We start from the raw sequence: 16,639 nt of genomic DNA, 5'->3' as shown, positions 1-16,639 counted from the left end.
GCTGAGGAGACTCTCCTGTATCTTATGCTAAATAGAGCATATAAGAAAAAAGAAATTGGATTACCTGAAAAGTCACAAAGCTGAGAGTGAGATTATTTTTCTCTGGGAGATACAGGGTTTACTCAGGGCAGCCACTAAACGCTCAAATGCCTCCTTGGTGACCATGACATGGCTGCATGAAGTTGCTGTTAAATTACAATCCACTCACCCAGGATGCGTATCAATGCAGGGCATTAATGGAGGACACAGTTGTATTGTGTGCAGATCTGTTCGCATGATTGTCTCCATACCTGGTGGCTGGCCTGTGTGCCTCTGGCCTGCACAGTGGCCAGACGATCGTAATATCTGGAAATGGGGTTGTCATGTTCGATGCCCTTCTTGGCGCAGCGTTGTTTGTAGATTTCCACCAGTGACAGAGATGAAGGGTTGTCCTCTACGAGCCGCATCTGAGGCGACACTGCCACCACTCGGGGCACTGGAGGGAGGAATGGAGGGAGAGGAAGAGCATTCAGGTGGGAAAAAGATGTGGAGGGGAGAGCAGAGGGAAGAAATAAGACGGAGAGAAGAAAAAAGAAGAAATCGGTAGTAGGGAAGAGGGTAAGGAGAGGGGAAAACAACCGCGTCAGTGACATACAAACTGTAAATATTTGGCTGCACTCGCTAGTAAACAATCCCTGTTGTACCACAGTGTAAACCACAGATATAAACCTACAACTAAAATACTCTGCATTTGGGAAACAGCTGCACTGAAGGCGTGCGATCTCTCAACACCAAGCAGGGTCAGAGAAGGTAAAAGACTGCGCATGGGTTGCACAGTGAAAGCAGTCTAAACATTTACGTACACTGGCACCCCAAATCAAATCAATACCAGCCATTCCAGTTGGAAGGAAATGGGTTGGGAGGGACTGTTGAATTCCCCGTCCATATTTCTGCTTTAAACAAACCAATCAAGTGCATAAATGGAGAGCAAGCAAACATCTGGGTGGAGGCAAACCACAAGGGGGTGACAGGAAATAGCGCTTGAAAGCAAATATAAATTGCGTGTGTGGTGAGCGGGTGAGTGAGACAGAAAGAGAAGACAAATGAAAGGAGAGGTGACAAACAAACAGATTTTCCTATCCAAGGTTGCAGAGTGTAACATATATGTTGCCTGTCCTACGAAAACACTGGTATGAGATGAATGAAATGACCACAGCAGCACCTGAAGAAATAAATGACAACACTATTGTTTCTAGTGAAATTTATAGTGAAATATTCACATTTCTTGTTCTGTTGCTGGTGCAGGGAGGCTCCAGGAAAGATTTGAGGGGATGTCCCTTCAATACGAGTTTTTTTATTTAGCGTTGTTGAAGTTTCATCCCTACTCCCTGTATGTTTTTGACCCACCCAGACACCCATCTCTCTTATCTCTGGCCCTCACCAGTGAAGAAGAGGTGTCTCTTGGTGGTCTCCTTTCTCTTCTCCAGACAGGGGTTGAGGAGGCGGAGGAGCTGCAGGACCCTCTCCTCTCGACGTGACTCGGTCAGGCAAGCGTCGTTCATCACAAGGTAAGGGTAGATCTTGCCATTGTGGCCGCGGATATACAGGCGACGCGCCGCTGTATTGTGTTTCTGAACAATTTCCACTCTGGGCATGAACCTGGACAGAGGAGCAGAGAGACAGAACTGAAGCTACAAATGATGTGAGAGGAATGATGTGTGGGTGCGTTATCCATAGGCAGCAGAAGCCTCTTACATTCACCGCCCGTTTTAAGTATTTACACTGTGTTGTGTTCCAAATTATTATGCAAGTGACAGTTCACTGATGAACACCATGCTGAACTGGATGGTCCAGATGGATGGAGTTCTGGATGGTTAGAGAATGGCCACCCTCTTCCAACAAGACTGCAACACCAGCAGGGAGGTGACTGAGTGATGTTTCAGGCTGAAACATTGGGAAGTGCGATTGTACACCCCCCTTTAGGGTCACTGAGTGTGTGAAAATGACGTCTGCAGCATATGTGGAGTTGTTAAAGTTCAGAGATATATCTGTAAGTGTGTTGATTCAATTTTGAACAATACCTTTTGAGTTTTTTTTTCCAAAATATGAAAAAAAGCTGTAGTAATCCCCAGTAGTTTGGCTTGTAATAACATCCATATTATAATAAAATTGTCGAGGATGAAAACATCTTAATCGTATTGACTGTTCAGCGAAAACAGCATGTGCATAATGACTCGGAACACAGTGTAGTTTAGAAAAAGACCTCTAAAATTGGAATGTGTGAAAGTGGTGGGCTGAGCAGAGCTGGAATAGAGTCAACGTTTCCCAGCATTTGGCTCGTGACTGGCGTTTGATAACATCCTGTTTACTAGGCTGAGGCGTCCCTGTATAGAAGAATCCCTTACCTTGCGATCTTGATGTAATAGTGTGTTGGTTTGGGCATGAGGAACTCCCCGGGGATCTCCACCTCTGCCGTCTGCGCAGAGAAGTTGCTGAGGAAGCGACATTTCTCCTCGATGAGGAAGAACTTGGGCAGCTGCTTGGTTTTGGCCTCCAGGATCTTGATCCACTTCTTCAGCTTGGAGATCAGATTGTGAAGCTTCATGGAGCCTGGCACACTGAAGTCAAAGTCTGGTGGGGGGAGAGGAGAGGAGTTACTGGTACAGGAAGAATCTCTTGATAGCGCTGGCCTTTTCATCTGCTTCCTCCATGTGTCTCCATCCTTCCTGTCAAACGGTTTTTAAATAACAGTGGCCTGGTGGACTTAATGATTCAGTGTCTGCGACTGAAAGCAGAATGTGAAATAAAATTTGAAAAGAAGAATAAACAAAATAAAGAAATAAATCAGATCCAGGCTGCCAGATGAAATCCTCAGGCTGGCTGAGAAAGTCTGAAAGTGGAGTCGATGTATTACACTTTCCCCTCAGTAATTAACTATGCTGAAAATGGCCTTTGGCAAGACACTAACCCCTCAACTGTCCCAGTGGAGCTGCTCTCATTGCAACAGCACAAGACTATAACACAGTGGGCAGCTCCCGAGTGTGTTTGTGTGTGTACGCGACTTTTAACCTCTGCTGCAGCTACATGCTCGCACACCTTTGCTATAAATACAAGTACGTTTCTAAGACACCTTGCCAAATCAAGTACAATAAGGGGTTAAAACACATGCAAGCAACACACACACAAAGGGCTCAAAGTCAAATACGACTAAGGAAAAGAAATAAACGGGGGGGGAAAAAAAAAATCTAATCAAAGAGAATAACGTTTGAAATCTTATTGGCCAGATGACATTTGGGTGCAAACCTTGCAGGGCCTCTGGAACTGCAAACAGTTAAGATTAATTAGAGTGAGATCTGGGTATTTACTTTACTGTTATTTACCCAGTAACACGAACTAAAAACACCTTGTTATTCACAGTGATGGCTTAGGGGAGGGCAGTGGTTACACAAACTTACATCTGGGAAATGTCCATTCTAAATATTGTGTTGCACTGTTGACCAATCCACTCCAGCAGTGTGCTGCTGTGCTTGAGGACACTTTGTGGATAAGTTATTCATGGCCGGCTGGCAGCACATGGAGAACTGTTTGCTCTATCAACTTAAAACTCCCCGATGGAGGCTGGGAGCTGATTAAATTAGAGCTATAAAAATGAGAGTCTTAAAGTATTAAATTCCTGTTTCAAGTCACAACTCATATTGCACAGAACATATTGTGATGAGCCGCAGCAATAACAACGGAAGGAGGGGAAGTGAGCCAGGCAGGTTTTCCATTTTAGAGTAAAGCCCCCAGGACATCTCTGTAACATGAATGCACACACACACACACATGCACATGCACGCCCATGCACACACATCTACACGCACACACCTCTCCTATTTCAGTACACCCTGTTGTGCCGCCTGTTATAATGAATCCATGAAACTGCAAGGCCTTGCCATTTCAAACCCGTTCAATCTCTCCCAGAGTGAGACCTCCTAATACTTTAAATAAGCCCTTTAAAACAGCCAATGTTCTTTTCGGAGTGGCCCTATTTCGCTATCCGTCTGCCTGCAATTCACCTGCCTCGATAGTGGAGGTAAAATTGAAACAGTCCTGAGGAATTGCAACCCGACAACAATTCAGCACCATAAAAGTGTATAATGCTTACAAATAGAAAGAGAGTGAGACATGCTCCGCTCCTTTGAAGCCATGAAACCATAGTCATATAATTCCGTCTTTATTGGATATAAAGCATTTTATCTGTATGATTTTGGAAGTTGCTGCACATTAGACACAGGCATTATGTTGTTGCAACTTGTATTTGAAGCAGTTAAAACTAATCATGTTGTCAAACGTGAGCAACAAAAACCATTTCTGAAACATTTAGCAACCAATATTTCACCTAATTGTAGTTGGAACTTTGGACATTTACACGTTTGAATGCTTCAGTGGTGGGCTGCAACACATCCACACCTTTTATTAAGGTCAATCTGTGGTGTATTGTCAATGACACATTAGGGTGTGAACGAATGATGTAGCATCCGCCCACCCTCAGGCCAGCCAGTGAAAAACACTCCAGATATTGCACATGGCAGAATTTCACTATATTGGCAAGATTTCCAATTTATCTATTGGCCTTGGCACATCTAATATATATGCAAACATTGTCAAAAGGTGTTCTGATATTAACAGTTAATTAATTAGCATGAATACAAACAATGGAACTATCACGTCATAACTGGACTAGTAAGCCAGAGCACATTCATTTCGTTTGAACCTTAAACGTGTGACAATATTAAACCTGCAGCCAGTTTCTGAGAGAAACAACAGAGCTGTTCTGTTCAGAGTGCAATACAGCCAGTGAGACCAGAAGAGGGTTATTTTCAGTCCCCCTGAACTCATCTTTGACCCCTGCTCAGTCAGTGAGCTGGGGGAATAGGATGCAGAGAGAAGAGTGCGGCGTAGAAAGTATCCAGGCTGCTCTCTGACCTGTGTGTAGAATCCAGGGCTGGTATTCTGCCCTACCTGACAGACCACAGCGGAGGATCTGCACTGCTGCACCAAATTATGGATCCAGACTCAGGAGGTGGGCCACCTCTGTATATAGAACCATTATTCCCCCATGAGTGTGGGGTTGTATGGTTGTAGGTTGAATGTGTGTGGTGGGATGCAGTCAGCTCAGCTTTAGCTGAAGTTTTGAGTATTTCAGAAGTCACTGCAGCGGCGTGTGTGGGGGGTGAGGGGGTATCTGGCAATGAAAGTTCACATTTAAAGTTTATGACAACTAAGTGAAGGAACATAGGCGCTGAGCCAAAGTGCTATAAAGAATTCTATTGAGATACATTTATCTATGCTAAATAGCATGACAAATAACTTTTCAATAGGCACAGAATTAAAAAGCCAAGAAACTTGTGTTTTGTTTTTTTTTTGTTTTTTTTTCAGAAAAGGCTCTTCTGACAAAAGTCTCTGGAACAGATCCACTGCTAAAACAGTAACTCATGCAAATAGCATTCGCCGTAATTGGATTTGAATGCCTCCCTGCTGCCAAATGTTATATGTGCACACATAAACCCATATTTTCCGGCCCACAAACCCTGTGAAAGCGAGTGAGCCACTAACGTGGTGCGGGGGAATGGGAGCTTGGCTGCTCAGCAGCTCTGTAAACCCTGTTTGTTCCGCTCTGGAAGGCTTGTGTGGTTTCAGTCTCTGTCGGCCCCGCTCCCACGTCGTCGTGGGGACAGCTGGGTAGCGATGGTCGGCAGGCACCCTACGAGGCAGAAGCTCTGGTGATGCCTGGCTGCGTGAGCACAGCTGGCACTGCAACATCTGGTAAGATTCATCAGCACGCCGCTCACTCTGAGCCTCGCTCTCTCTTGTTTGTGTTGTTCATTCAGTCAGTCCGTGTGCGGTTCCTGGGCTTTTGCTCGCTAATGGCATCACACCTGTATTCATGATTCCTCTCAAGCTCTCATGTCTGTTGCTTTCTCTTCTCTAAACTCCTCTCTTCCACCTTGTATGCTCCTTTCTGTAATTTTCTATGCTCGTCAGCACTGGCATGCCCGTATTACAGCTTTTTTCCCTCTCAGTCAGGTGATCATTTTTCCCAAGCTGCTTTTCATTCACTCGCCGTCCTTGTCCTCCTCTATCTCAGGGCCAAACACATTAGCTCTATTGGCCACTCTCAGGACCAGTGGAGGGGAAAAGCACAGGAGAGACTGAAGAGCAGCGAGGGGGAGGAAGAAGGAGAGGGAGGCGTTACTGTGTGGAAATGCAATAAAAAGGAGTAACCGGGCAGTTCACTGTGAGTGTAAGTCAGTGAACATGTATATGTACTCAGTCCACAGCAGTGAGAGGAGTCGGCAAAGAGGTTGATTTAAACGCTTAAAGCTGGGAGGGGGCTGCAGACAGTCCTTGTTCTTGCCGGGTCCAGTGAACTGTGGCTAAACTCCCTTATGCAATGTAGAAAAACAGACACGTGGCTTCCAAAAACAGGCGATTGATTGTTTTGAGAAAAATGTCTCAGAGGGGGCCTTGGCTAAACTAGAACTGCACCTGTCCTGTTGGATTCCACAGCTTGCATAAGAATCTGAACGTGCAAGCCAAAATGGCTGGAGGTCTCATCATTGTGTAACCCCAGTTACACACGAATATCACAGAATTTTTGCTTTGAAATGTGTTAATCCAAAAACTGGGGACGGATCAGAAAACTGTCTCTCACTGCAGAGTGCCTTCCAACTCTTAATCTTTGATGTCACATCAGTGTACAACTCCGAGACTAGATTGGTAGAAAATGTGCAATTAGATATTTTCTGAGGTTTCACGATTAAAAAGGTGGTCAATTTGAAGAAAGAAGCTACATACCATTGATAATTCACACTGTTAATGGATCATCTCAATGGAGGTACGATGTCTGACATTAGAGTGCAATTCTAGCCTCAGTCTGGAGCACAAACTGTCTGACATTAAAAACCTCCAATTGAGAAATTCAGTTGACTTTCAACAAAACAGCTTCCCTGCTATTGTTTTGAACCAATATATAACAGAAAAGGGGAATAAGTGTATCATCTTTGTACCATGGTAGTTTCTGTAGGAGTATACTTTCAAAATATTTGGTTATCTGGCAAAGAGGATAACACTGTAGGCACATATTCCAGCTCCAACCACAATAAAACAGCACTTGATTGGTGGCCGGTGGTACTCAGCCTAACTGGGGTTGCATTACATTTGATTTCAATATGAAATGGCCAAAGTTGTCCAGTGCCAATATGGTAGAAATTATTTTTCTCAGCCTCTGGTGGGCTACAAGTCTATAAAATCTGCACGGTGAATCAATTTCACTCTGAAATAAAAAATAATTTCATTACAGTTACAGTTTCAGCAGAGAGATCTAGTGTAACAAATCATGTTTTACAGACTTTTAAACATGACTAAGACTGAATGCTGAACTTTTACAGAGTTCAGTTTCATAGCTTCAGCTGAGGCAGGAGCACTCAAGTGTCTTCTGCTGTATTTTATCAAACCCTGACAAGTTTTGTGCTTGTTCAGATCTCCATCGCAGTGCTGCACAAGCTTAGATTAGAAATGCAGCTGCCTTGTGTATAAACAAAACCGCTGTGGACGTGAGCAGACACACACAGTGTAATAGAGACAGAAACACACACCTATTTCTGAACAGTCACCAAAAACAACCCTGGCCATGAAATCATATCATTCTGTTGGAAACCCTAATTACACTGCAGAACACCAATGCTCCAGCTGCTCCAAGAGACAGTGCAGTCTGTCCTGACAGTGCTGATATGAGCAGAACAAGTATCCGCGTGGACAGAACATCATTTAAACTAGTGCAGACATACAGTCACACGAGTGCTACACTTGTTTGCTGAGAGGTGGCTTTAGCGTGAACATCCAAGAGGTGTTGTTGGTTGTGCTACCAGGCAAAGTACTGCGTATTGCTCCGCTCTTTAAAATTCACAGTTATGATGACGCTGCGAAGGGGTAATGCTAAAGGTTAGCGCGGCTGACAGCCATGAAACTAAAGTTCAAGTTCAAAAAGTAAACACAGGAACAACCTCAAAATTAGAGCTCCTCAACGCTTGTTTTTCTTTCTGTCTGTTCTGTATGGTTCTCAGTAAATAACATCGTGAGTAGATTTGAAACCAACCTGTTGTGAACTGTCCCTTCATCTTCTGGAAAACAGGGTCCTGGGCTGTGGCCTGGGCCCGACGGGCTAGTGACTCAGAGGCAGCGCTGGAGAACATGGTAGAAACATTGGAGACGTTCTCCAAGCCGACACCAAAGGTGCTAACCAGCTTCTTGACAAAGTTCAGTGTGTGCGGTGTGATCTTGGCGTCAGACACTGCACCGCTCTTCTCAAAGGCCACTGAATAGCATTTAGCCAGGCCTTGCTGGAGCTGCCTCAAGACCTGCAGAGAGAGAATGAGCATAGATTAATAGTGAGAAAATGTTACAGTAACATTAGAGATGTCTCAGCATCACCTGAACCATTTTATTTTTAAGCATCCCTTGAGTCTGGTGTCTGATAAATGGACACACAAGTAAGGAACAGAGACACGTGCATGTTTCTTAAGGAACAACGGTGCAGCGATGTGATGTCATACAGTAAACAAAGCAAGAAAGACAGGGAGGGCGATGATGGCATAGCATGCCTCTGCCCCTGCTTGCCCCGTGGAACGAAGCATGGAGTCAGCAGCTGCTGCTGAGTGCCCCAAACCATCACAGATAATCACACAGAAGCACACACACAGACACACCAACAAACTTCCAGCCCCAAGTCCCTTGCCCCATCCTACACACTCACTGCACCCATCCATCACCTGTCTCCGTCTTCTAGCCTCCTGCTGCCTCTTCCTCCCAGTCTTCCCCTCCACCCACAGACAAGCTACCTTGTGTGGATGTTGCCCAGCATGGCTAAAACAATTTGCGGCAGCACCAAGTCGAAGTCAGGCCTACCTCCTTCACTGACATCCACGCAATTACTGCAGCTAGGGCAAAACGGGTGATTTAAGCTGACATGTGCTTCAACAAAAAAGTATCTCCCATCAAAAGGTTTATCGCTACAAGCTAATTTCAGTCAGAGAACAAGAGAGTGACGATGATGTTCACACACAAGTCAGGATAACACCTTAGACTAAACAGATGTGTTGGCCCACCAGAGAGACAGGATCTGCCAAACCGCGGTCATCTGGATGACCAGGTGGCGTGACACACACATACACAAGATGTCCACTCCAACTTGCTTTCACACGTGTGCAGAGATGCATGAAAAATCTCGCAACCAGCTGCATTATTTTCTCACCATCTAATCCACTGAAAACACACACATAGCAACAAAGTCAGACACGCACAAGACCAGCACCTTTGTTCTTCTCACCTCTTCATGCCAGTTCTCCCTGAACCACACCATCTGGTCCACGATGCCCTCCAGGGAGGAGAGCAGGGTGGGGTGCAGCTCCCGCTGCATGTGCATGATCCGGCTGCAGCGCCACATTGGAGCAGTGGCCCGGATAGGTCCCGGGTCAGAGGCCCCCGAGTGAGGCTGGGCCCCCACTGAACTGGGCTGCTGTTGTCCAGATGCATCTGGGGAAGAAGAGGGAGGAAGAGGGTAAAAAGTAAGGTAAGAGGGAGACAGGATGAGTGGTGGAGAGGGGGGGTGGGACAGAAGGAAGAGAGGAAAGAAAAGAAAGGAGGATAATCAGGATTAGGACAACTTTGTGTTTAACAGTCTGAGAAAGACATAGAAAAAAAAGCAGAAGCACATCCTAAAGTTTGTTGAAGAACAAAACTGTTATGCAGAACAGATAAACATGAGTAACAGAGCAATACTGAGGGAAGTTATGTGCCACAGAGTATATTCCATATGCTAGAAACAAATTTTCTCCACCAGTACTTACCTTACCCAGCACGGTAGAAGAGCTTTTAATGTTTAGAACGTGGTCATGAGGCAACACACAACGGGCAGCCATGTTTACGTACCACTTTTGTAGCGCTCCCTCTGCTCGATCTTGAGTGTCAGGTAAAGGGTGCGGATAGGGAAGTAGACAGCCTGGGGGTACACTCGTCCCACCTAACAGATAAAAGAGGGTCACAGATTACATTTCAAAGAGTCTCCCTCAGGACCACAAAAGAGAGCGAGAAAGAGAGCGAGAGAGGTAGAGGTAAAGGTAGAGGGGGAAGAGATGGAGAGAGAGAGAGAGAGAGAGAGAGAGAGAGAGAGAGAGAGAGAGAGATCAAACTGATACAGCCAGAGACCTCTGCTGTAACAGAGGGAATGTTTGAAGCTTTGAGTCAGGGGAGTTAGGGAAGTTAAAAACACGTCATGGCTGAATTACAAAACTGAATGTGACTGATGATGAAATTGCCCTCAAGACTTTCAAGAAAAGTCACTGACAACATTGGAAGGCTTAATGGTTGAAGTCAAGTTTCAAGTTTTTAAACACATCGCAAATTCACCTCAAACTTGGCTGAGCAGGATCCCTTTGATAAGTAATGCAGCAGGTGAATTCACTGTCTACCTTTGGTGTATAATTTATTATCTGTCAGGGTCACAGTTCATTCAGAAGGTTCAGTGGATACACAGCCTGTACTGTAGTTCTGCATCCAAGCTAGATCATTTCCCTGAAATCAAGATCGTATATTCGCTGAAAACGTCTGCTACTAAACCAAGAAATGAAGTGAAAATCGATGTTTTAAAAAGTAAGGAAGCTACCTGACCGGCACAGTTGGTGAGATATTTTTCTGAAAATTCACCTGCTGGAGGTTTCCGTCATTAATCATTCATTCATGTTGTCATGCACCTTATATAAAGTCTTGAACATGCAGCAAAAGCCGTGAACAAATGAAATTTTTTTCCTTTATATGGCAAAAATAACAATTCCGCACTCGTCACTAAATGTCATTCTAATACATAAGAGGGCGACCACAGTGTCACAGCTTGGCCAGCACTGGCTGTACAAAGCGAGTGCCTAAAGGTAGAACACGAGCGGTGACAAAGCTCGCTCGAATCCTACAGAGGCGAGAACAGGGCTCTGCCACTTTCTATAATTATAAGCTGAAGTAAAACAAGCTCTGTTCACTGTGTTTTCTTTTTTGAACACTTCCAATAGTGATAGGCGAGAAAACAAAACAAATTTTTGCTTGAATTTCTTGGTGGGAGAGAGTATAAACCTGGCTTTAGCCCCACTGGATGCTGGTAGAAGACCAAACCACAAGGTTCTCTCAGGTCTCAGAGCACAATTTCTTAGGCTGCAATACACAGCTACTTGATCCCTTCTAGACCCTCTATATGTCTGCAGGGCAGAAAGGGATACCTCCACATCTCAACAACAAACTGAGCTCAATACCAGTAAAAGTGGGTTGAGGATGGATGGTGGTGCTGGTGGAGGGGGATACAGAGGAGGACTAGAGGAAGAAAGAGAAGATGCTTTTCTCTCTGATTCAGCCTCAGGCTAAATGGATTTTGGACCCTTTCAGCTTTCACTGACTCCATCCACATTCCTCTGACATCTAGGCCAGGTCTTCAGGGGGATTCTCAAACTGTACAAATCAAGATTACACAAAAACCAGCTCCAGTGTAAAGCTGCCGGTGAGAATGGGTTGGCCCATGGCTGACTAGAACATACTGGAGTTCTGCTTAGACTGGACTACTGGAAGAGCTCTTCCAGATCCCGGTGGGTCTCAGTTTGTTCAGGAGACTCAGCTCCCTCAATCCACGTAACTCTACATGGTCGGTGAGTCAGCGGCAGTGTGCTGTAAAGGCTGCACCAAGGCAGGGGAGATAGATAGGATTAACTAACGGGTGAAAGTGGCTGCTGCTGTTGTAGTTCTAAAGCCTGGACAGCCTGGAGACGATACAAAAGGGAAAAATGAAAACTATTATTACATTGAACTACATCTCGGAAAACACTTTTCACTTCCTCAGTGGTGAGGTAACTTAGCTATGGAGCACCTTCGGCCACCACTAAAAGCCTTAAACGCTCTTTTGTGGCTAAAGTACAGCTGTCTGTACAATGCTTCCAGTACAAAAAGCCACAGCCTCAGTCATGAAAATGACAAGTTATTCCTCCCTCCCCCTCCTCCTCCTCCTCCTGCAAATCTGTACAAATGTGCTCTATTTACTACCTGTAACTGTGAAGTCAACTCAATATGTATTTGGAAGATTTATTAAGTTCAATGTGGGCATAGTTAAACACCATATACATATACAGTGTTCTGCAAATATTTACACAGTGCCCTCTCTTAATCTCTGACATTTCCCAGCTTTATATATTGTATATAATATATATATGTACATATATAATATAGTAAATGTGTAAATTTCACAATCCTCTTTTACACAAAAAGAAAAATCAGGGGTAACAGGAAGAGGGAGTTCTAAGTGGCAGCTAACAGCAGCATTAAAGATGAAAGAGGACGGAAAGAAGAGAGGAAGGGGAGGAACCAGAGATCAGCCCACTAATGGGAAGATAAGAAATGTAATATTTTGGCAAAGCTTTGGTGGGCCAAGGGGAAGAGGGCGAATGGCAGACAAGGAGGAGGCAGCGAGGGATGGCGGGAGAGCACGTGTGGGGAGAGGTGTTGAGATTCTCTGTTAACTTCTGATTCATCTTCCCGCCTGCCCCCAGGCGCTCTTCTCCTCACCTTCATCAATATTTCAACATACGTTTTTTAAACATCCCGCCGCCGCAGAGAAACTCTAAATAATTCAGGCAGGCGGCAGAGACAAAGCCTGCTATGCATTAAAATGTGGTTTTCTCTTTACATAAAAAAGGGGATGAAGAAAAAGGGCGTTGACCTTTTACCCTTCAGGGTGACGATGCAGCAAAGGGAGGACTGGATCTCCGGAGATGGAAAATCTCTATAGTGACATCCATTCATATACATGCAAAAGGCAGGTGCTGATTTAAGTGACTGAGCCAAGAGATCACAACTTTAAACCTTGTAACAAGCACGTGTCCTGTTCAAGGTCCTCCAGACAGACAAAACACCCTAAAAGATTAACAGGTTATATCAAAATGCATGATAATGCATGAATGCAAATGATTCAGTACGATTCTGCTGCTGTGTTCCTTTATTTAACAGCTAACTCGCATTAAGCCAGCTTGTTAATGAGCTTAACAACAAACCATCAGTGGGATTTTTTCCTCTTTATCTGCACACTTAATAGCAGAAAGGATTCCAGAAGTCATCACTTCATCACACGCGTTGTCCGTCTTTCCATCATACTACATCCATCTCCTATACTATCCACTTGTACTTCAAAAGCCTGACTCTTCTCCTCCACTTTCTCTCGTACCCTCTATACAATGTTCCTGCTCTGCAGAGAGGATGGCTGTTTGTTATAGCAGACTACTCTTTGAAGATCACCCTCTTCAAATTGTGCGGAAATAATACTCCATTAAGCAAAGCAAATTAGTCCTCGCTTTAATTACTAGCTCTGTTCCTGCAGTGCGGATGCGTACGATATTAACTTTATAATCATTTCTTGAACAAATAATTTAAAAACCAATTCACCAGGGACCAGTGAAAGCCAGTAAATTGCTGGAAAAGGGACAGTGAAAGAATCTGAATGCTTAATTTGGTAAATAGAAAGCAGGAGAGAGGCCACTTTGGCGTGAATGCAGTTAATTTATCTTGATTAGACAGACGTGCATGAGCACTAATGCTAACACATCAGCCAGATGTGCTGCCCCAAATGGATGAATTAAGCCAAGAGGAAAAAAAAATGTGAATGATTGATGGGTGGAGTAAAGATCCAGGCATGAAACTGGAGAGAAAACAAGAAAGGAACGAGGGGAGGGAAGAGATGATTTTAAAGCTCAAATAGAATCGTAAAATTAGCTGATGTCACCCTTAAACAGATGCTGTCATTGATAAAAAGTTGATGAGAGAAATAAAGTGGATTTTGGCTTAAGTTCTGTGGGGATCTGGATCTGGGATGGGGAGCTTTGAAAAGGCCTCACCTGGCTGATTAGGTTGAGCAGAGGTTTGCCTTCTGAACCAACCAGGCAGGTCAGGAGCTGCGGTATCCATGCCAACCACTGGATGGGAGGGACTCCAATGCAGTACTTGTCCACAGCATCTGCCAGGGTGTTCTTGTCATCAAAGCTGAGTAGCCACAAAACCTATACACAGAAAAAAAAACTTAAATGCAACAGTATGGTTATTCTGCCCAGGCAGTCCCATTAAAACATCCCATTCACAATAAAGGAGCTACTGTTAGACACTGAGGAGCAAGAGCTGAGGTCTCCATCATTAACTGGACCATTGCTGCTTCCCTGGCTCTGTTCACAGCAGGAGCAAAGAACAAGTACATCCTGCCAATCCTTAATATGATCAAAGCTGAGCCAAGGCGGAGGTGATCTCTCCTCCCCTGATGTGCTTGTGTGTGCATCTACATTATGATGAAGATATTAACCCCCCGGCTCTCTTCAGTGAGCCTACCCCAGTACACATATTGTGTATAATTACTGATAATGACTGGTCATCTCACTTCACCCATCAGGACTAGGCACTGCCAACCAAGCTTGGCAGCACAATACCAGGGGGGTCACCAGAAAAGCATCTAATTGGAATGAGAAGCCACTAGCAGCCATTATTAGAACAAATAACTATAGCAATGCTTAATGCTAACACTGGATGTGGCAAGACAATATTCATTATTTATCAAACCTGACACTGAGGATGAATCTCTCTAATCTAATCTCCTGTGGCTCCTTGAAAGCAGAGACCCAGCGGGCAGTTTAGTTAAGTTTTCACAGTCTCAACCCCCTCTGGTTCATTAATAAAATATAGAAAAAAAGAGACCCAGTTTGTGTTTTTAATGAGGCAAAAACTTACCAAGAATTTACCTAAATCTGTCATAATTATCTTGCATTTTGTGCTGTCATCTTCTGATTTGACGTTGCTGCTTTTTCTGCTATAGAGAACCATCTGACCTGAGAACAGTATGGCAGCACACAGCAGGCCTTTGCCCATTATGAGAGCATATAGAGGTCTTTCTGTGCTAACCTCTGGAGGGACTGGAGGGTACTGAATGAGCGTGTGTGTCTGTGTAAGAGGGTGGGATGCTTGTTAGCAAGGAGTTCATCTCTTTACCTCACACACAGGGCTTACTCAACTGCAATGAGCATGGCAGCATTGGTTTGACTGTTCGAGAAAGGTCGGTCCATATAGAGGGTCATGAGATTGGAGTGTCAGGGGAGGCCATTAGTTTGTTAACCCCCTGTGCCAGAAGATGGCCTTCACTCCCCCATCGATCTACTGTGGGAACCCATTCACACTGTCTTGCACTGGGCTATAATCGATCAAATTACTACTCTCTGGTTGAGACCGTGGCAGAGTCTGAGAGGGGGAAAAAAGAATGCCTTTCTTCTCATCAGCACCTTTAATATATGGGCAGGATGGGGTCAGGAAGCTGAGGACTGAGAAGCGGCCCCATCGGAAAAAAGGCCTGATTGAGGCTGCTGGTTTTACAGAGACAGGTGCAAGAGTGTTTGCCAGCAAACAACTGAGCGCAAGAGATTAGCTAACAACAGTGATTATGTTGCTGATATTAGCATTTCACCAGATGTCTTCACATTTCTGCTACCCCACTTGAACATGGATAATCACACAAAAAGCCGCCGCCCCACTTCACTCATCACCTTTGCTAGGTATTTGCGGGACTTGCTCTCGTTTTGGTGGCGGCAGGCATGGAGGTAGCACGTAATGGCGGACACTCCCAAGTGGAGCTGGCGGTCCTTGACGAAGATGTTCTCCAGGTAGTCGCCCCACATGGCCCAGGCCTTCACCAGGACATCGTGCATCTGTACCGCTGCCGAAAAAGCCTTATTGGCCTCCTCTGACCTGGCACAAGAAGGGAGGGAAGGCGAAGAGCGTTAGAGAGGGAGGGACGGACTGGGGGTAGCACAGAGCTGTCAAGTGCAAGTGAGCAGAGGGAGGTAAGCTGGAGGGGAAGGAGAGGAAGTGGGAGTGAGTGAAAGGGGAGCTAGAAGGAAAAAAAAAGATATGAAACAGGGAGGGACATGGGGGGGGTTGAAGGAGATGGATGCAATACTTGTGGGGAGAGCGAGGGGGGTTGAAGTGTGAAACAGATTATGATGATCATACTCTGAATTATGTACTACACATGAATAAGCACCATATTTCATTTGTTGTAATCTTCAAGGCCTTTCCCTTTGGCATTCCAGAGTAAGCATTTAACCCAGCATGAATTAGTGTCACCAAGGGTTCAGGCTTTTTTTCTGTATTGTAATATAAGTTGAACCCAACCCTATCATACCGTGTGGATCAATCCCTTTAATACTGGATAACATATGAGCTTAACATCTTTCTATTTTATCAGGAGTGACAGAGCAGCAGCAAGGTAAAAACCTCAATGTAATGACTATATTTATCTGTATATAAATACATTGACCGTGAAGAGCAGTGCTACAGCTTGGAGAAATCTGCAGGCTGATAAACTTGAGAATCCTTGGGATTTTTTTATCCTGCTACTGCAATCTAGCAGTCACACTTTGAGCATTCGATTTAGAGACTGTTAAACAGCAGGCAAGGAAATAGACAGGTGAAATCTGGCAGGGCCCCACATTTTGACTGCACCATTTATGCTGACAGGGAAATATATTCTGAATCATCAGCTGTTTTCACCGCGCCAAGCGGC

At 44.7% G+C, this 16,639-nt stretch overlaps 1 protein-coding gene across 2 annotated transcripts in view; it reads right to left on the bottom strand.

The window, feature by feature from the left end:
• trrap (transformation/transcription domain-associated protein) overlaps positions 1-16,639 on the bottom strand; it is a 76,878-nt gene that overhangs the window by 5,428 nt on the left and 54,811 nt on the right. For both annotated transcript variants that reach the window (XM_070990154.1, XM_070990155.1), the window contains 8 exons: positions 15,621-15,822; positions 13,938-14,099; positions 9,952-10,042; positions 9,350-9,555; positions 8,120-8,381; positions 2,385-2,610; positions 1,421-1,638; positions 291-475 (listed from right to left, as the gene is read on the bottom strand). In XM_070990154.1, coding sequence (XP_070846255.1) covers positions 291-475; positions 1,421-1,638; positions 2,385-2,610; positions 8,120-8,381; positions 9,350-9,555; positions 9,952-10,042; positions 13,938-14,099; positions 15,621-15,822 — 1,552 coding nt within the window. The remainder of the gene's footprint in view (positions 1-290; positions 476-1,420; positions 1,639-2,384; positions 2,611-8,119; positions 8,382-9,349; positions 9,556-9,951; positions 10,043-13,937; positions 14,100-15,620; positions 15,823-16,639) is intronic.

Source organism: Chaetodon trifascialis, chromosome 21 (assembly GCF_039877785.1).
Source record: "Chaetodon trifascialis isolate fChaTrf1 chromosome 21, fChaTrf1.hap1, whole genome shotgun sequence".
Lineage (NCBI taxonomy): Eukaryota > Metazoa > Chordata > Actinopteri > Chaetodontiformes > Chaetodontidae > Chaetodon > Chaetodon trifascialis.
This window is presented reverse-complemented; position numbering and strand designations above follow the sequence as displayed.